General features: G+C 49.4%; 1 protein-coding gene across 1 annotated transcript; it reads left to right on the top strand.

Moving 5' to 3' along the window:
- The first annotated feature begins 13,323 nt into the window (after nt 1–13,323).
- LOC109776964 (GABA transporter 1) lies at nt 13,324–19,753 on the top strand. The gene is made up of 4 exons (XM_020335621.4): nt 13,324–13,742; nt 15,388–15,618; nt 18,402–18,817; nt 18,903–19,753. Exons 1-4 carry the CDS (start codon nt 13,634–13,636, stop codon nt 19,515–19,517), a joined length of 1,371 nt encoding a protein of 456 aa, XP_020191210.1. The 5' UTR covers nt 13,324–13,633; the 3' UTR covers nt 19,518–19,753.
- The last annotated feature ends 272 nt before the right edge of the window (nt 19,754–20,025 follow it).

Genomic DNA, 20,025 nt, shown 5'->3' with positions numbered 1-20,025 from the left:
CTTTTTCAGAAAATTAATAGAAAAATTCCTCACGTCCACCAATTTATTTCATAATTTTTGGAGTATCATAAGTATGGTTGCTGTTCAGATCATTACAGACTGTTCTGTTTCTGACAGATTCTGTTTTCATTGCATAGTTTGCTTGTTTTCTATTTTCTATGGCTTATAATTCTCAATATAAATTGTAGAAATGACATGGTACAGTAGGCATTGTGTGAGAAAAATTATGAATCTTGTCTTTGACAGTACCAAAGTGAATGGTTTACTCTTTATCATACTAACCCATCTCACAAAGTTCCGTTAAGTTTTGTGTGATTGAAGTTTTCAAGTTTTGCGTGAGATATCGATATGAGGAGAATAAGGAGTGGAAAGACCCTAAGCTTGGGGATGCCCAAGGCACCCCAAGGTAATATTTAAAGAAGACTCAAGCGCCTAAGCTTGGGGATGCCCCGGAAGGCATCTCCTCTTTCGTCTTCAAAACCATCGGTATACCTTACTCGGAGCTATATTTTTATTCGTCACATGATATGTGTTTTTCTTGGAGCGTATTTTCAATTTTACTTGCTGTTTGAATAAAATCATTGGATGTGAAATCTTGAATGAAAAAGAATCCTCCCATGGCTAGTTAATTATTTGACTACTCAGTGTTCTTCATTTATATCTTTTTGGAGTAGTTTGTTGTTTACTCACGTGCTTCACGTATATCCTATGAGTAAATGGTTGAATGAATTGAATATCATAAATCTGAATTTATATATGTTTCATATGCTTATACCATGGCGAGTAATGACTTCACACATAATAAGTATAAGTGGTAAATTTATTGAAAGTTAGCAAACACAGAATTGGTCACTTGAACAATTCATGAAAGAATATTAAAGGAAGAGAGATTTCACATATAAATATACTATCTTGGACATCTTTTGCAATTGTGAGCACTCATTAAAATATGACATGCTAAAAGGTTGATGTTGGACAAGGAAGACAACTTAATGGGTTATGTCTTCCTATATCCGAAACGTTATATTGTCTTGGATCGTCCAACATGTTGAGCTTGCCTTTCCCTCTCATGCTAGCCAAATTCTTTGCACCAAGTAGAGATACTACTTGTGCTTCCAAATATTCCTCAACCCAGTTTTGCCATGAGAGTCCACCATACCTACCTATGGATTGAGTAAGATCCTTCAAGTAAGTTGTCATCGGTGCATGGAATAAAAAATTGCTCCTTAAATATGTATGATCTATTAGTGCGAAGAAAATAAGCTTTATACGAACTTGTGATAGGGAAGAAATAAAAGCGACTGACTGCATAATAAAGGTCTTTATCACAAGCGGCAATATAAAGTGACGTTCTTTTGCATTAAGATTTTGTGCATCCAACCATAAAAGCGCATGACAACCTCTGCTTCCCTCTGCGAAGGGCCTATCTTTTACTTTTATCTTCTACCCTTATACAAGAGTCATGGTAATCATCACCTTTCCTTTTTACACTTTTTCCTTTGGCAAGCACTTTGTGTTGGGGCGATCCGGATATATATATCCACTTGGATGTAGGTTTTCATAAATTATTATTGTTGACATTACCCTTGAGGTAAAAGGTTGGGAGGCGAAACTATAAGCCCCTATCTTTCTCTGCGTCCGATTAAAACTTTGAACCCATAAATATCACATGAGTGTTAGCAATTGTGAAAGATTAAATGATAGTTGAGTATGTGGAGTTTGCTGAATCAAAGCTCTTACATAGACCCTTCCCGAAAATAAGATGAATTGGAATTGTTTGATGACTAAGAGCACGGTTTGTTAGTTTTCAAGAAAGTTTATGATCTATACTTTAACATGTGAATAGCTTGTTACTTGATCATGAGAAGTTTCATGAGTTGGGCTACTGTTATGATATATAATGATGCTAGAAAAAATGATTGGAACTATCATTGATCAAACTTATGCTCTTGCTAGCATTCACACTTCATAAATTATTTCTTTTATCATTTACCTACTTGAGGACGAGCAGGAATTAAGCTTGGGGATGCTGATACGTCTCCAACGTATCTATAATTTATGAAGTATTCATGCCATGTTTACAATAGTTTTATATGATTTTGGTATGATTTGATTAGAACTAACCGGACTGACGCTGTTTTCAGCAGAACTACCGTGGTGTTGTTTTTGTGCAGAAATAAAATTTCTCCGAATGCGATGAAAATCAACGGAGAATTTTTCTGGAAAATATAAAAAATACTAGAACGAAGAGTTACCGGAGGGGAGGCCCGTGGGCCCCACAAGGGTGGAGGGCACGCCCACCCCCTAGGGCGTGCCCCTGTGCCTTGTGGACTTCCCGTGGGCCCCCCTGACTTGTTCTCAATGCCAACCTCTCCTATAAATACCCAAACCTCCAGAAAATAACCTAGATCGGAAGTTCCGCCGCCGCAAGCCTCTGTAGCCACGAGAAATCAATCTAGGCCCTCTCTGGCACCCTGCCGGAGGGGGCCATCATCACCAGAGGCCATGGAGGAGGATCCCGGAGGGGCCATCATCGCCATGAAGGCCAAGGACTAGAGGGAGAACCTCTCCCCATCTAGGGGAGAGGCCATGGAGGAGGAAGCACAAGGGGGAGAACCTCTCCTCCTCTCTCTCTCTCTCTCTCTCTCTCGGTGGCACCGGAGTGCCATCGGGAGGGGAATCATCGCCGCGGTGATCGTCTTCATCACCATCACCATCATCATCTCTTTTACGCGGTCCACTCTCCCGCACCCCGCTGTAATCCCTACTTGAACATGGTGCTTTATGCAACATATTATGATCCAATGATGTAACACCCCGGATGTAACTTTCCATATTTGTAACTCCAACTCTTGCCATTTTCGGCTATGTGCTATGATATTCCCTCCGTGGTTGGGTTTTTGTCTTTCATTTTGCATTTTGTTCATTTCATGCATCTCATATCATGTCATCATGCGCATCTTATTTGCATACGTGTTCGTCTCATGCATCCGAGCATTTTCCCCGTTGTCCGTTTTGCAATCCGACACTCCCACATGCACCGGCGCACCCCTCTTGTTTCTTTTCGTGAGCGGGTGTTAAACGTTCTCGGAATGGACCGAGGTTTGCCAAGTGGCCTTGGTACACCACCGGTAGACCACCTGTCAAGTTTCATTCCATTTGGAGGTCGTTTGATGCTCCAACGGTTAACCGGGTAACCGCAAAGGTCTTTTGTGTGTTGCAGAAAAAACCCCTCCAAACAGTCCAATAACCCCTCTAAGTCCCCTCCATGCTCTCCGTCGTCGGATCACGATCATGTGGGCGAAAACCGCACTCCATTTGGAGTCTCCTAGCTCCCTCTACCTATAAATATGTGCTTCCTCCTCCAAATTTCGGGTCCCAAAACCCTAGCCTCGTTCCCTCCGTGTGCCGGACACGTCCGCCCGGCGCCGGACGAAACCCGCCGCCGCGCCCGACCAACCAGGAGCCGCCACGTGGCGCGCCGCCGTTCCCCGCGCCGCCGGCCCGCTCGGCCCGCGCTCGGCCCCCCGAACCCATCTCCGCCGCCTCCACCCGCGGGAGCCGGTGCCCGAGCGCGCCTCGGCCCCGCCGCCTGCCGGACCCCGCCACCGGAGCTCCCGCCGTCCGCCGCTCCGGCGACCTCGCCCGGCGCGCCGCCGCCCGTCCGCCTCCACGCCCGCGCCCGAGCGCGCCCGGCGCCCCGCCGCCCGCGCCTCCGCCTCCCTCCTCTCCAACTTCGCCGGCCGCCGCCGCCTCTTCCGCCTCTTCTCCGGCGAGCAGCAGCTCCCTCTCCGGCGAGCTGCGCCAGATCTCGATCTGGATCCGCGAGGTTGACCTCTCCCCTCCCCTCGATTTTCTCCAAGTCCTAAAAATATTGCACTCTGTTGCCATGTTCTCTGCATCATAACTCCTTGCACATAGCTCCGTTTCGTGCGTGTAATATATCGAAATGTTCATTACGAGATGCTTTTCATTTTGTTCCATTGTGACATGCTCGTTTGAGTCCATCTTGATGCCCAAATCTCTGGTGCAAGAGTGCTATATGATGTTTACTGCTGTTACTTATCAGAACTTGATGTTTTGTTATTTTGTTGCATTTGATGTGTGCATCTTATGGGCATGAGCTCTACAGGTGTTTTGATCTATGCCATGCCATCTTTACAGAGGTGTATGCCATGTATTTTTGTGATCTATGTGGTGACTAGCACAAGCATGCAAATTAGGCTTCGTGATGTTTCTGTTTTCAGGGACTTAGAATTTTGCTAAGTCTGTGACTGCTGTTATTTTGTTGCCATGTATCCACGTGTCTACAGAGAGATCCATGCATATTTTGAGATACTTCAGTAAGGATGTTTTGAACGTATGGTTATGCTTTATCCATCCATGGCACTGTTTGTAATTATGGAGTGCCATAGCATGTCTCAATCTTGCTCCACTTTTGCTATAAAATGTTTCTGGCAGAATGTTAACATGATATTCAATTTTGCCAAGGTTGTTGTAGTTGATCCTTTCATGATGTGAACTTGCTCTTGCCATGGTTAGCTTACTTGTAACATGGTGCTTTATGCCACATATTATGATCCAATGATGTGTTGCCATCCTATGATGTTTTGAGTAGATATCCTTTGTCTTTGGGTTGATTGATGTTCTAGATTGGTATGAGTTGTATGTTTTATTTTGGTGCTGTCCTATTGTGCCCTCTGTGTCGCGCAAGAGTGAGGGATTCCCGATGTAGGGTGTTGCAATACGTTCATGATTCGCTTATAGTGGGTTGCTTGAGTGACAGAAGCATAAACCCAAGTAAGGGGGTTGTTGCGTATGGGATAAAGGGGACTTGATGCTTTAATGCTATGGTTGGGTTTTACCTTAATGATCTTTAGTAGTTGCGGATGCTTGCTAGAGTTCCAATCATAAGTGCATATGATCCAAGAAGAGAAAGTATGTTAGCTTATGCCTCTCCCTCATATGAAATTGCAATGACGACTATCGGTCTTGTTAACGATTGCCTAGGACAATTTCGCACATCGATCCATCATTATTCCACACTCGCTATTTATAATACTTAAGTAATATATTCTAACTTTATGATAACAGCACCTACTTTTATATTTTAGCTCTCCGATACCATGCAAAGTTATCCTTTTCATACCCACAACGTAGTTTTATTTCTCGTTTCTAGTTGAAAGCAAACGTTCGGTGTACATAGAGTCGTATCAGTGGCAGATATGACTTGAGAGCATATTGTTCTTACCTTTAGCTCCTTGTGGGTTCGACACTCCATACTTATCACTTCCACCTTTGGGAATTGCTACGATGATTCCCTGCACTTGAGGATTATCAATACTCAATTTTCTCCTGCTTGTATCATCACCACCGTGTAATGTAGCATAGTACTCCCTCTATAAAGAAATATAAGAGCGTTTAGATCACTACTTTTAAAAACCTAAGCGTTCTTATATTTATTTTTTACGGAGGGAGTACTATGTACAAAGCTCAGCACCTAAATTACTTGAATGTTGGCTCAGGGTTTTTTTACTTAAAAAGGTGATTTTGTTTCTCCTGGTGCATTGTTATTTGTAGGCGTCATTATTCTATAATTTCTGACGTTCTGCAGGTTAACAGAAATGTCACATATAATTGGTATTGAACTACAAAATATTTATGTCTCCGTTGCAACGCACGGTTTTTTTGCTAGTAGATATAGAAGATTGATGTTTGACCTGTGGTAGAGTAGTACCAACTATGTACTGTGTTTGACCTGTGTGTGCCTAATATACATCTGCATCTAATTGTTCAGTTGCACGTAGACTTGACGAAAAATCATTGACTTGCAGATAATACTAACAACTAACAGACATGAGGTAATTCAAAGCAAAATATTGACTTGCAGATCAATTTGGAAAACTACCCAAGAACCTGATAGACCCATTTTTCCCCATGTCAGCAACCTTTGTCTATTACGACTTAGTATTGTTAGAACTATTTTTACTCATGGATCTCTGTTGTCATTAATTATGTCTTGGGTCTCTGAATATGTATTTCAAAAGGATCACACACAATTTTCTGTCCACCACCCGTCAGACATAAATGTACTATCACACATGTTTCCCCTAAATTACTTGTGGGTGATTGACCGCACTATCGCACACGATCATGGCGGCAACGACAACTTCTGGCATTGGTGAGTTTGGAGCACACTGGCGATACCTTACCGACATCTAACATCGGAGCAGTGCCTCCAATGGTATGATGGATGTTGCAGTGCATCTCGCGCCGATGTGGAATGGCAGCGGACAGATCCACGCCGAGACATGGGCAGTCCCGTGATGGCCAAGACAGTGGTCTAAGCTGGGAAGAAGTCATCCCACCAATCTGTTGGTGCCTTTTTGGCCTGGCTTGGAGTATTGGCGGATGCAATTGTCTAGTGAAAGATGCTTATTGGAACACCGCTTCATGTCCAGAGTAAATCTCTTGTTCTAACATTTATTGGTTGGGCTCAACAGCGACGAACTTGCGACATTATCTTACTGGAGGCATTGTCTACTTGTTGTTGTGCTAGCCTTCATTGATTGGTCTTGGCAACCAGATGAAAATCCTTGTCCAGGCCGTCTTAGGCCGAACATGTCGATGATGACGCGAGAACGTTTATCCCTTTTGAAGGTGTTGTTGCGAAAGATGTAGACTTACTTTTAGGTGTCTCATACCTTGTAATGATTCGCGGATGGTTGCATTGGTTCTATACTCTGTTCAATAATGAATGAAAATTAGTTGTGTGAATCACAAGCATGCATGCCGAGGCCGGCGGTTTCAACCTCCTTTTCAAAAAGAAAATACTCGTCCAACTGACCAATACATGTCCAGGGTCAGATGGTTTCCCTGCTGGATTTTACCAGGAATTTTGCGATTTAGTTAAATGAGACTTTGAAAGCTTTAATTGATGACTTTGCTAATGGTACTTTAGATATAGCCAGGTTGAGTTATGGTATTATCACACTTGTCCCTGAAACTGGAGATGCAAAACAAATTCAGAAGTTTAGACCCATATGTCTTTTGAATGCCAGTTCAAAATAAGCACTAAGGTGCTAACGAATAGATTGAGTAAATGTGTGTCGCCGGTGATTTCTACCACCCAAACTGTATTTGTTGAAGGGAGATATATTATGGAGGGGGTGGTGGTGCTGCATGAGGCACTCAATTCCATTCATACATAAAAACAAAGTGCTTTGGTTTTCAAAGTAGACTTTGAGAAAGCATATGACAAAATAAAATGGCATTTTGTTATTCAGATGCTAAAATTAAAAGGGTACCCTGACAAATGGTGTGATTGTGCTATGAAAACTATAAGAGGGGGACATGTAGGGGTGAGAGTTAATGACAAAATTGGTCCCTATTTTAAAACTTTCAAGGGGTCGAGGTAGGGAGATGCTTTATCTCCTCTACTTTTTGATCTAGCAGCTGACGCTCCTGCTGTTATCATGGATAATGCCAAGGAAAATGATGTGGTTAAGGGATTCCTAGGGGGAAATTCAAATAAAGGGGTCAATATGCTGCAATATGTAGATGACACAGTTTTCTATTGAAAGATGATTTAGACTTGAAATTTATTCTATGTGCCTTTGAACAGATGTCAGGGCTTAAAATCAATTTTCATAAAAGTGAGCTCTTTTTATTTGGATAAGCTATGGGTAAACAAAACATTTTCCAGGAAATCTTTACATGCAAGATGGGATAATTACCCATGAAATATCTTGGTATGCATGTGTCAGATATTAGAATTAGAAACAAGCATTGGACCTGGGTGGTGGATAAAATTGAAAAAAGATGTAGCTGTTGGTAGGAAAAGCCCCTGGGATTTATTCCTGGTAGGGTTACCCTAGTGCAAGCTTGTTTAACTAATATTCCTCTGTTTATGATGTCCTTCTATCCCATACCTGCTGGCATTGTGAAGAAAGCTGACTTCTACAGAGCCAGACTGGTCTGGTCGGGAGATGAAAATGGGAAGAAGGACCATTTAGTTAACTAGAAATCTTGTTGCCTCCCAAAAGAGTTTGGGGGTTTGGGGATTCTTAACTTGGATATTATGAATAAAGCCTTGTTGGCCAAATGGTTCTGGAAGATGGAGACAGAAGAAGCGCTTTGGCAGTCAGTCCTCCTTGAGAAATATGTGCCCGATAGATGCATTTCCAGAGTGAAGAAGAAAGTTGGTGACTCGTAGTTCTGGTCTAGCATGTTGAAAGTCAAAGATATTTTCTATAGATATGCAAAGAAATTTTTTGGGGATGGGAGGAATACCAAATTTGGGAAGATGTTTGGGTAGATGAAAAGGCCCTTAAATATGAATATCCTAGACTCTATGCTCTCTGCTTTGACCATAATATAACTGTGGATGAAGCCATTAAGAGAGGGTGGGGGGGAGGGGTTCAAGTTTAGAAGAACCCTCCATGGCGATTCCTTAGATCTATGGAATAATTTGAAAACTAGATGTGAGGAAATATATATGGTTGTGGACAAAGATATGGTGGAACGGTCCCTGAGTGCTGACAAAAAATTCTCAGTGAAATGCTTGTATAGAGAACTGATAGCTGTAGAATGCTACTTTCCACAGAAATTTCTGCGGAAAGTAAAGGTTCCTGTTAAAATTAAGGTATTCTTATGGCTGGTTAATACAAAAAGTATCTTAACTATGGATTCCCTCCTTAAGAGTGGGTGGAAATGGAGTAAAATATGTGTGTTTTGTGGCAAAGATGAAACAGTTAATCATTTGATGTTTACCTGTTCTGCTGCTTCTCTCGTGTTAAGACTGCTGAAATGTACTTTTGGGTTGAGATCCACTCCCTCTTTAATAGAAGAATGCTTTGGCTTAAAACCTTTCAAAAAAATGACAAAAAAAATGGTATTGGTTGGGATTTCTTCTCTCTTCTGGACTATCTGGAAGTGTAGAAATGGTGTGATTTTTTTATTAAAAAAAAGTTATTGTGATTCCATGACTTTGGTCAAACTAATGTGCCATTGGATTGTGGGATGGTCTATCTTGCAGACAAAAGGAGCAAAACATAGAGCTGCTGGAGCTGGGAACAAAACCACTAGAACATGTAGCAAATGATGTCTACAAAGCTTCACAAGATTAGAGGTTCAATGTGCTGCGCTTGGACGGGTGATGTGAGCTGGTGGACATCGTGATGCTCCTTGTGCTGGGAGTTTCTGCTCTTCCTTTCTGTAGTTGCTCATGCTAGCTTTTGTGGTCTGGAATAAAAGAATTAAGTCTGTTTTAGGCCGAGACTTTAAGCTGGTGTCCGTGGTTTACCTCACCTGCCGCTTGTGCCTGGGAGGCTGGTTTGGTTTCGTTTGAACTGATGTTTGACGTTTGATGTGTGGTGGCATTCTTGATTATGCCTAAGTTTGCGCCGTGTTCTTGTCTTTTGAGCTTGGTGTCAGTTCTAGTGCTGCTTATAGTTGAACCAGTTGGTTTCTTTATTAATAGAAATCGTAAGGGAAGGCCCTTCTTTCGCTCAAAAGAAAATAACTGACCAATACATCTTCAATTACAGTGCATTCACAGTACGTGCGGCACTCGTCATGATGATATGTTTTTTTTTAAAGAAGGATGCACCCCCGGCCTCTGCATCTGGACGATGCATACGGCCACTTTATTAATTATTAAGCACAAAAAACCTTACAAAGTAGTACATCAGTAAGCCTGAAGCCACCATCTAGGCAACATCTGTCGCTACTCCTACCCCCTTGATGCAGTGGTGCCGAATATCCGAGCCTAATACCAAACAGACATCGCACCAAATCCTAACATCTAATGTAGGATGCCCCATCCTAGCCACATACCGGGACTGGGTCACACGCCGGTCCAGCACACTCACCGAGGCTGCCGCCGCCTTCTTCCACCAATCCATCTCCAGAGCAGGTACTGACGCACAGACCTTGCCAGGCCTGCCGTCGACGCCACCATGGCGCCAGACAGCTCGACCACCCTGCGCTCGTCCATCCAGCCGCATCCGTCGTCGATATGCAGTTGCACCATGCCGCCACCACTCGTCGTCAATGACGCGGTAGATACAACGCCGCACCACCTGGCAACCTCCACACCATCGCCACTGCTGGAGCTACTTGGAGCCCACCATCCACAACATCTCTCCCCCGAACAGCAGTTCCTCCCAAGACGGCGCCTCCATGGAGGATACGACGCGCAGGACGCCGCCGCCGCCCAACCCAGACTGAATTTTGGACTTTCGTCCGGGAGGGGTTCGGGGGTGGATAGGGGGGGACCTCGGCTTCGCCTCCAGGAAGGGTAACGGCGTCAAGTGACGTCGCCGATGCCGGGCCGAACACGCCGACCAAAGTTTTCTCCGGTCCCCATCCTATCCACCAAACCTCCGTGTACTCCGGATCCGGCAAGCCACGATCCGAAACCCGCGAAGATGAAAGAGCCATGGGGCTCAACCCACCAGAAAGGAACTCCTTGTAGATCTCCAGACGCCGAATCCAACGATCCGACGTGGCCAGCGACAATCATCACCACCCCGCGCCGGCCGACGGAGTCCGAAGAAAGGATCCAGACGGATCCGATCTGGATCCGGCGGCACCCGCGACCACCGGTCAGGCCAACGCAGCCACCACCTCACGACACGCAGGTCGCCACCGCCGCGCCGCGCACGACGCCGATGGGAGACCCGCCCGCCGCGCCGCCGGACCCCACGTTCGCCCGGCGTTCCTCTGGATCCCGCTGTCCCGCGCCAGCCAAGATGAAGAGGATGGGGAGAAGCCGCGCCGCCGCCCAGCCGGCCAGGCTTCGCCCGGCGGCGCTATGGACGGCGGCGAGGAGGGGGAGAGGAGGAGGAGACTCGAGGGGCGGCGGCTAGGGTTTTCCCCCCGGGTCGCCCGCGGGGGCGACGCGAGGGGCGAGGGGTGATGATATGTAACCAGCAGTGGCTAATTCAAAAAGGCTCATTAAAAAATGGTCGTGAATTATCTTCTCCTTAGCATCATGGTCAGTGACCCAACCCTGGCCAAGCTTTAGTCTATGGATATGGTTCTTTCTCCTCCTAGCATTAACCCGGCGATGGAAGAATTTGGTATTTGCATCTCCTTCTTTAAGATTTGCGATTCTCGCGCATTGCTTTTTTCGAGCCCTCTCAAGCACGGCCAGGCTTATAACCCTCCTCTTTAGCCTGGCCCTTAGATCAACCTCGTCGGTGGAAAGATGTATGTTTTCTTGCGCGATGTCAAGGTGCAGGATCACCAAAAGGGCCGCATGCAGCTGATTTTTTGCCTTTGAGAAGAGACCCCTACTCCACTCAGAAAGGCGCTGCCCAACCTTTCTGAGTTTGCGGACCAAGATCTGATTGGGTATGCCTAAGTTTGCACCATGTTCTTGTCTTTTGAGCTTGGTGTTAGTTCTAGTGCTGCTCGTAGTTGAACCAGTTGGTTTCTTTAATAAAAATCGAGAGGAAACGCCCTTTTTTCGCTCAAAAGAAAATAACTGACCAATACATTTTCAATTACAGTGCATTCACAGTACGTGCGGCACTCGTCATGATGATATGTAACCAGCAGTGGCTAATTCAAAAAGGCTCATTGGAGACCATGAGACATACACGCTCTCTGTTCCAAATCACACGGGCACTACCCACTGACGAGAACAGAAGTTTCCCTCTCCGTCCTTTATCACCGGGCGTCTCCGTCGAACGGTTCTCCGGCATGATCACAGGTTGACGCGGCAATTAACCTGGCCGCCTGTTCCTGGCTTTGGCACTGTTTTACCATAACCCACTCACGGTGATCGGTCATCAGTGGACGCCCTTTCCACGGCAAATCCAATCTTCTCTGAACTTTTTTGTGCGTCCGGGTCTCCAGCTTTAGACAACCTCCTCCCCTGCCCCCTCTTTTCCGGTAGAAAAAACACGCCCATGCCCGTGCCGCGAACAACACGTCGCCTACCACGTCGACTTGTCAAGATGGCAGATCAACGTGAAGGGGTTCAATATCACTTTGAGGTTTGAACCCTGGTTAGGTGAAATGTTGTTACTAGTAAATGCCCCCTCTTTTCCGGTAAACGTGAAGGAGTACATTTTCTGTTGCGGTGTCGCATCAACTGATCGATAAATACGCACTGACAAGGCACTAAATTTTATTTTATTTTGATTTGACGGGGATGAAAGAGTGCTTAATAATTATAATGGAGAGGAGAGCGGCGTGCACCCGCAGGCACCAAGAATCCAGTACATTGTCAAAGAAGAAAATGCAGGCTGCAAGCCAGCAATTGTGGAAAAGTTTTACTCCTCCGGTGCATGCAAAGTGTTTGCTTATTATTATACACAGCACGTGCACCTAGCTAGTTGTGCGAAGCAGTCAAAGAACATCACATCAGTTAACCAACCGTTGAAGATGAGCGAGCGCATTCGAGCTTGTGAAGTCAACACCTGCAACGTAATCGCGTTGAAGTTCATCATGCCACCACACAAGGTCTCCCACGAGATTTGATTATCAATATTCTTTTCCTCAGAAACTGCAAAATAGCAAGTGGTTGTGACTGCGAATCTTACAGATTTCAGTCCATGAGTTATCGAGTCGTTGAGCGAGCCTGAGACCGAGAGAGCCTGTCAGTAGGAGTATCTCAGCTGTGACAGCATACTTGCTGCAAAAAGAAAATTATTAAGCTCTGAAGCTCTGAAGTTTTTTTAAAAGAAAATTATTAAGCTCTGAAGCTGATCGATAACCCCGACCTAAAGAACAATCAAGTTGATAGGCCAGAGGAGGCTGATAACCTGGCAACTTAGTCGATTCCATCGATCCAAAGATTCGAAGATCACCGGTTTATTTATGTCAGAAGGCGCCACCTGTGGCTGTGGATCGGACTGTTGCAGTTGCCATGACAGCGAACGCTACTTACCCACTGCAGTCTATTGAGATCCTCCTCCCCCGGCGCGTCCCCGTCGTGCCCTCAACATCCCGTTGATACGCACTGCCAACAAACCCAGCTAGCGGCCAAGCCTGGCGCCATGGCCGGCAACGAAAACTCCTACTCCTACACCTGCACTTCTGTTCATCAATCGGTGGGCAACTTGTCACACGCATCTACGCAGCAATGGACTCAACCATGTACGCCCTCTCCACTGTCCCGTCAGCAAGATGCGCCCCGTCGGCACGCCCCGGTCGTTCCATCCGTCGAGACAACGAAACCTGGGTGTGATATTCAGTATAATCACATGCCGTTGTTTTTTTTTCAAGAAAAAAAATCACATGCCTCAACGTGTTAATTACTCTCTCCGTCAAAAACGCTCTTATATTATAGGAAAGGGAGTATTTCGCTGTAGGTTCGGTTGATTTGCCGGTGAAGCGGCCAAAGGGAATCAGGATTCAGGAGCCTGAAGCGTGCGCGCGCTCTTGGCGTGCGCTCACATTAGTCGGCTTTTCAGCACGGCACCGCGGCGCCTATATAGGGGGTAGCTCAGCTCTCCGCTCCGTGCGTACATCGATCGAGCAAAGGGGCAGAGAAGTTTCTCGACCGGTGAAATTATTTTCGCGAGGTGTGAGTCTGCCACTGGTAGCTCGGCCAGCCACCTTTCTTTCCGGGTGAGTCCTGCCCCTGCCTGTAAGAGCTAGAGCTAGCTAGCTAGACGGCATGGGGGCTCCGAGCAGGGAGGAGGAGGAGGCGAAGAAGATGGAGGCCGGCGGCGACACCGTCGGCCAGAAGCTCGACGCCGGCGCGCTCTTCGTCCTCCAGTCCAAAGGTGCCTCTTTCATCTCTAATCACTTTCTCTTCTGTGGCACGTCAGAGGAGCACATGACATGCATGTGTTCGTCGAGCGAGCGTCAGGATCATGCTGCTGCTGCTGCATGAAACTGTTGATTGGTTGCCCCAGCTAAAACAGCAGCCCTGATTACCAACTGTACATATATCTACCCAAGCACCAAGGTGGCTTTGGCTTTGCTAGCAAGATAAAATCGATGTAGGCGTGTAGCTAGGCAGGATTGATTATGTGTGTCATTTTGCTTGATTACTCCGCCTGAAAATGGTTGATGTCCTAGTAGTAATCGCATTATATATATAATCGCTGGCCAGCTGCTAGCAAGATTTGGTTTACAAGGCAATGATTTTTTTGGTCATGCCATTGAAGTTCCACCTATGATGATCTCCTGATCATAAAAAAGCTCTTGCTGGATAGCGGATGCATGTGTTGAATTGGCCCCTTGCCCATATCTATCCTTTCAAGAGAGTCTCTCCTTTCATCCCTTTTTCACTGTCTACTTTATGAGAGTTGCGCTTTCAACATACCTGCCTTTTTCACCCTGCAAATATCACCTTTTTTCTTTACTTCTCTCCCCACTTCACCATGCGTGCCCAAATGTTCTTTAGCAGCAAAGAAAGAAGAGACAAAACACAATAGTACTCGCGGCATGCTTGGATTCCTGGCCATCAATAGATAACCATACTCCTCTTTTTTTTTTTTTGTTGCGGATGATAACCATACTCCTCCATGTGCATTCCCGCAAAATGTGCACTGCATCTTATTCCTAGAAAACATGTGCACTAAATATTATCTAGTGTCTCTAAACATGTGCAGCCAGATCACCCCGACATAATATTAGTCTGCTTAGCAGCCAGTCAACTGGTCTAACTATGATGCTCCATAAGTTAAAAAAAATCAACTTGCATTAAATAATTATATTACTAGGGAACTGTCAAAAATAAGCTAATGTTAACGTAGGATTTCCACTGAATTTTGCACCTCCGGCAATTCCTTGTGCTAAACGAGGTGTAGTGGTGTGCGCACCGTGGCCGGATCGGACTGGTACACAATCACCATCTCACGGATACAATACATTCATCGCGCATCCATATTGCACACGCTGGACAACCAACATTAAGTAGTAGTAGTATTCTCAAAAAAAGAAATAGACCACGCTAAATGATCATCACTCGAGCTAGAGAAGACGAATAATAACAGGTGCGGCTGTAGGTTTCTGTCAGTGTCAATGCCAAGTCTCGCAGCACGTCTTGTATGTTGAGCTGTTGACCCCTGAACCACACGCTCGGCGTTCCGATCCTGACGAGTTCCGATTCTGAGGAGAAGCGTCGAGTGCGCTGACGTGCACCCAAGGAAATTTGGCACAAGCAGGAATAATAAACAAGTTAATCATCGGCACGTGATTTCTTCGATGTGGTGCACGGTGGATTCCTGGGGCTTCTGATATCCGGCAACTTTTGACCGAGCAGCCATCGTCTTGGAGTGGGCACGGCGACCCCATTTTCTGACAGCACGGACGTGACATTAGGCCATTTTATGTTAACAGAAATATCCTCGCTTGACGACAATGAACAGACAGTGTTTCGTGGAGCGGGAGCTGACATGTTTATGTGTAAATATACTGCAGGGTCATGGCTGCACTGCGGGTACCACCTGACGACGTCGATCGTGGCGCCGCCGCTGCTGAGCCTGCCGTTCGCGTTCGCGGCGCTGGGGTGGTCGGCGGGGATGGTGTGCCTCGTCGTCGGCGCCGCCGTCACCTTCTACTCCTACAACCTCCTCTCCCGCGTGCTCGAGCACCACGCGCAGCAGGGCCGCCGCCAGCTCCGCTTCAGGGACATGGCCGCCGACATACTAGGTCAGTACGTACTCCTGCCGTCATATGATTCGAGCGTAAAACCCAGCATGCCGGACATCTGTACGGAGTACGTGTATGGCAGCGATGGATGGGCAAATGAAATGATGGGCGTGTTGGACTAGTCCACGGCAGTGTCCCCATATATCTTGGCTTTGGTCATGCATGCATGCATACCGATGCCTCATCCAGGTGAGGTCAAAGCACGTGGTCAAGGACTACTAGCACTAGCCGACAGCCAGCAGTTAGCTCCAGCCTTTCGGACTCAAGGATCATGAGATGCCATCACGTGAGCATCTTCTTCCAATAATTTGCGACCCCTGCGCCACGCACAGGCGACAGATCTGGTCTCGACGGCGTGGGCGGGGCTACGCACGTACTACTACCGTACTGTGGGCTCGTCGTCGGCATGGCATGGCAGGAGAGCGATTTCCGAAGGTGAAAAACGAGCAATGACCGTAGCTCATTTCTCTGCCAAATTTCCAAACCTTCTTGCTGAAAAAAAAAGACCTCCGTCAGACATCCAAGTTTTACATACGTGCAGCAGAGTTAGAGCATCTCCAGCCGCGCCCCCAACAGGCCCTCCCCAGGCGTTTTTGCCGCGCCGGCGCTGAAAAAACGGCTCAGTCGCGTCCCCGGAAGCCCTTTTTCGCCGGCTCGGGCCGAAACTGGTGCCGACGGACCCAGCCCGAAACCGGCGCCCTGGGAGGCGCCGACACAAGCGAAAAGGGCGCGTGGGTCCGCCCTGTCGGCGAGTCGAGCGCCTCTTCCCGCCGTTTCTTCCCGCTTTTCCCCCACTTTCCTCCCATTCTCTTCATTTCTCCCGCCAAGCTCCCTCCCAGTCGGCCGCCATGCCACCGAAGAAGTACGTCGTCCCCCGCGCCGCGGCAGCCGCGACCGCCTCCGTCGCCCAGCCGAAGCAGAGGAAGCCGAGGGCGCCGGCGTCCAAGCCACCGGATATGACAAACGCCGAGTGGAGGGCGGAAGTTCAGCGACGCGAGGCTGTCACCGCCGACCGGCGGAACAGGGCAATCGCCAAGAAGGCCCGTGACAACGCCGCGCGTGCGGCTGCGGCGTCGGCGGACCAAGCCGAGGCCGAGGTGACTCGCGCGGGGATGATGAATCCACCCGGCGGCCACGCCCATTACGCACCCTGGGGCCAGCAAGGTGTCGGCTCACCGTCGCCGCAGCCATGGGGATGCACGCCCTCGCCGGGCTACGCCGACGAGGACGCGCACGGTGGGTTCAACCCCAACGCCACCTTCCCCATGGACACCCGGCCCAGCGCACGCCCTCGCCCGCCTTCGCCGGCGTGCAGTACCCTCCATACAACTACTCGCCGCCCGCCTACGCCGTCCTCCCCGACGCCCCCTCTCCGCCGTGGCGCGCTGCCCTTCTCGCACCTCGGCGACACCAACGAGACCGAGGCCGACATGGACGAGATCATCGCGACAGGCTCGACCGCGGCCGCCGCGTCTCCCGGGTTTGTCACCCCGGACGACACGGTGGATCTCGGCGGCGGCATGGACGGTGAGCTCGGCTACGTCTACGGCGAGGAGGAGCAGGAGGAGGAGTACGAAGAGGAGGAGGAGGAGGAGCCGGCAACTGCTCCGGCGAGGCGGCGCAAGAAGAAGAAGCGGGCGGCCAGGTCCGGCGAGGCGCGCATCAAGTGGGCGTCCAAGGAGGAGGAATGCCTTGCCGAAGCATGGAAAGTCGTCTGCCTCGACCGGACCACCGGCACGAACCAGAGCATCGGGATGTGCTGTGAGCGCATCAAGGCCGAGTTCGACGAGCGCAAGCTCGTCGACCCCTACTTTAAAGGCGTCTACATGCAGCGCGGGGCGAAGGCGATGGCGAACCATTGGGGGCGTATCCAGGGAGCGTGCAACAAATGGCATGGGATCGTCGAGGAGGTCGCGGTTCGCCCTCGACATGGCCAAGGAGACCTACAAGCCGGACGCGCTGACTCCGAGCACGTCAGAAGGGCGGCCGGACGGCAACAAAGGTGCCAAGAAGGGGAAACACGCCGACGCAGCCACCGCTCGAGTACAGGAGTCCATCGAGCACTGCCTCGCCGACGCGTAGGCCCGGGCGGTCCTTCGTGAAGAAAAGACCAAGGCGCGGTGGTCAGCGTTGATGTCGAGCAGCGTCGTCAAGCTCGACCTACTCCGGACCAACGTCGCCGTGAAGAAGAGAAACACCGCCCTGGCTTTCCTGCTGGGCGGGGCGGACATGCTCCAGAGCACCGACGAGGCGGTCAAGGCATGGTACTTGGTGGAGCGTGGCCTCATCCTGAACCAGCTTCCCTCGTCGACGCCGCCAACGCCGACGCCAAGCCCGAGCGATGATACCGCCGAGACTTCCCGCAGCACAGAAGCCACGCCGACACCGCCAAGCACGGAGATCCTGCCAAGCCCGCGCACGCCGACTCCGCCAACGCCGGAGGCCGACCTCGCCGTCTGATGCGCACGCGCGTCCTTTCTGCTTTTTGTACGCCGAACTTTTCATTCGATCGCCGAACTTATGGCCGCTTGATCGCCGGACTTGTGGCATCTATTTTATGAGCGGGAATGACTATATTTGAATTTGCCGCGGCTGGAGGGCGGCGCCTGGGGGCGTGGCTGGGAGGTAGGTCGTCCTAGGGGTCAATCTAGCGCCGGTTCGCTTCTAGACCGCTCTTTTTGGCGCCCTGAGGGGCTGAACGTCTGGAGATGCTCTAAGATCGAACAACATTCTAGCGAGCAAGTTATGAAAGAAATGTTAGTAACACTCCTTTTCTGACGCAGGACCCGGATGGGCGCGCTACTACATCGGGCCGATCCAGTTCATGGTGTGCTTCGGCGCCGTGGTCGCGTCCACGCTGCTCGCCGGCCAGAGCATGAAGGCCATCTACCTGATCGCCAGCCCCGGCGGCGCCATCAAGCTCTACGTCTTCGTGGCCATCTTCGGCGTCTTCCTCGTCGTCCTCGCGCAGCTGCCGTCCTTCCACTCCCTCCGCCACGTCAACCTCGTCTCCCTGCTGCTCTGCCTCTCCTACAGCCTCTGCGCCGTCGCCGGCTGCGTCTACCTCGGCACCTCCGACCGGCCGCCCCCCAAGGACTACTCCATCGTCGGCAACACCCATGCCCGCGTCTACGGCGTCTTCAACGCCCTCGCCGTCATCGCCACCACCTACGGCAACGGCATCATCCCCGAGATACAGGTAACTGAACGTCTGAATGATCCGTGGCTTCTTACGATTCACAAGTACTTACATTACATATACCTGCTGTGCATGGCGATTCTAGGCGACGGTGGCCGCGCCGGTGACGGGGAAGATGTTCAAGGGCCTGTGCCTGTGCTACGCGGTGGTGGTGACCACCTTCTTCAGCGTGGCCACGGCGGGGTACTGGGCGTTCGGCAACGCGGCGCAGGGCCTGCTGCTCAACAACTTCATGGTGGACGGCAAGCCCGTCATCCCGGTGTGGCTGCTGCTCATGGCGGAGCTCTTCACGCTGGTGCAGCTGTCGGCCACGGCCACCGTGTACCTGCAGCCGACCAACGAGGTGCTGGAGGGCCTCCTGTCGGACCCCAAGGCCGGGCAGTACGCGGCGCGGAACGTGGTGCCGCGGCTCGTGTCCCGCACCTTGGCCGTCGCCTTCGGCACCACCATCGCCGCCATGATACCCTTCTTCGGCGACATGAACGCGCTCATCGGGGCCTTCGGCTTCATGCCGCTCGACTTCGCCGTGCCGGCGCTCTTCTACAACCTCACCTTCAAGCCCTCCAAGAAGGGCTTCGTCTTCTGGCTCAACACGGCCATCGCCGTCGTGTTCTCCGCGGTCGCCGTCGTCGCGTCCGTGGCCGCCGTCAGGCAGATCGTGCTGGACGCCGGCACGTACAAGCTCTTCGCTAACGTGTGAGGCTCCGCTTGACGTGGTACGTACGCGGGGATATGCTGAGGTCGCCGTTTGTGGCTTGGCATTGAGCTTCGACTTTGCCGACGAACCGTCGGAAATTGTTGGTCGGCTGAGTACATATCGAGTTTCGGTTCTGGATAAGTTATATAGGCAGATGAATGTGACCCGACAAGCGTTCAGCCCGTCAATTCTGTACTCTTATACTCGAGGGGAAGAGTTGAAGTGTGCTCTTACATATAGCTTTCCTTGTATCTGTGAATGCTGCAAAACCACGTGGACCGAAATCGTCAAAATGGATGTACCTAGATCTCAGTATTTAACCAAGTTTGAGTCAACTGACATAAAAACAACTCTAGCCGATCCCCTAAAACCGGTTAGAGGAGTAAAAATTCGGTTTTAGGGTGTGTTTGGTTGATGCCCACACTAACCCTACCAAATGTTGGCAAGAGTTGACTTGCCAATTTTTTGGCCAAGAAATCCCTCACCCTCATTTGGCCATTTATTTGGCAAG

Source organism: Aegilops tauschii, chromosome 3 (assembly GCF_002575655.3).
Source record: "Aegilops tauschii subsp. strangulata cultivar AL8/78 chromosome 3, Aet v6.0, whole genome shotgun sequence".
In the NCBI taxonomy this organism is placed as follows: Eukaryota; Viridiplantae; Streptophyta; class Magnoliopsida; order Poales; family Poaceae; genus Aegilops; species Aegilops tauschii.
This window is presented reverse-complemented; position numbering and strand designations above follow the sequence as displayed.

What these genes read in the sequence shown, in the direction of transcription:
- LOC109776964 (XM_020335621.4), top strand. Translation starts at nt 13,634, where the DNA reads ATGGGGGCTCCGAGCAGGGAGGAGGAGGAGGCGAAGAAGATGGAGGCC. An exon ending in CTTCGTCCTCCAGTCCAAAG is followed by an intron (nt 13,743 to 15,387) that starts GTGCCTCTTTCA and finishes AATATACTGCAG; the next exon opens with GGTCATGGCTGCACTGCGGG. An exon ending in CATGGCCGCCGACATACTAG is followed by an intron (nt 15,619 to 18,401) that starts GTCAGTACGTAC and finishes TTTCTGACGCAG; the next exon opens with GACCCGGATGGGCGCGCTAC.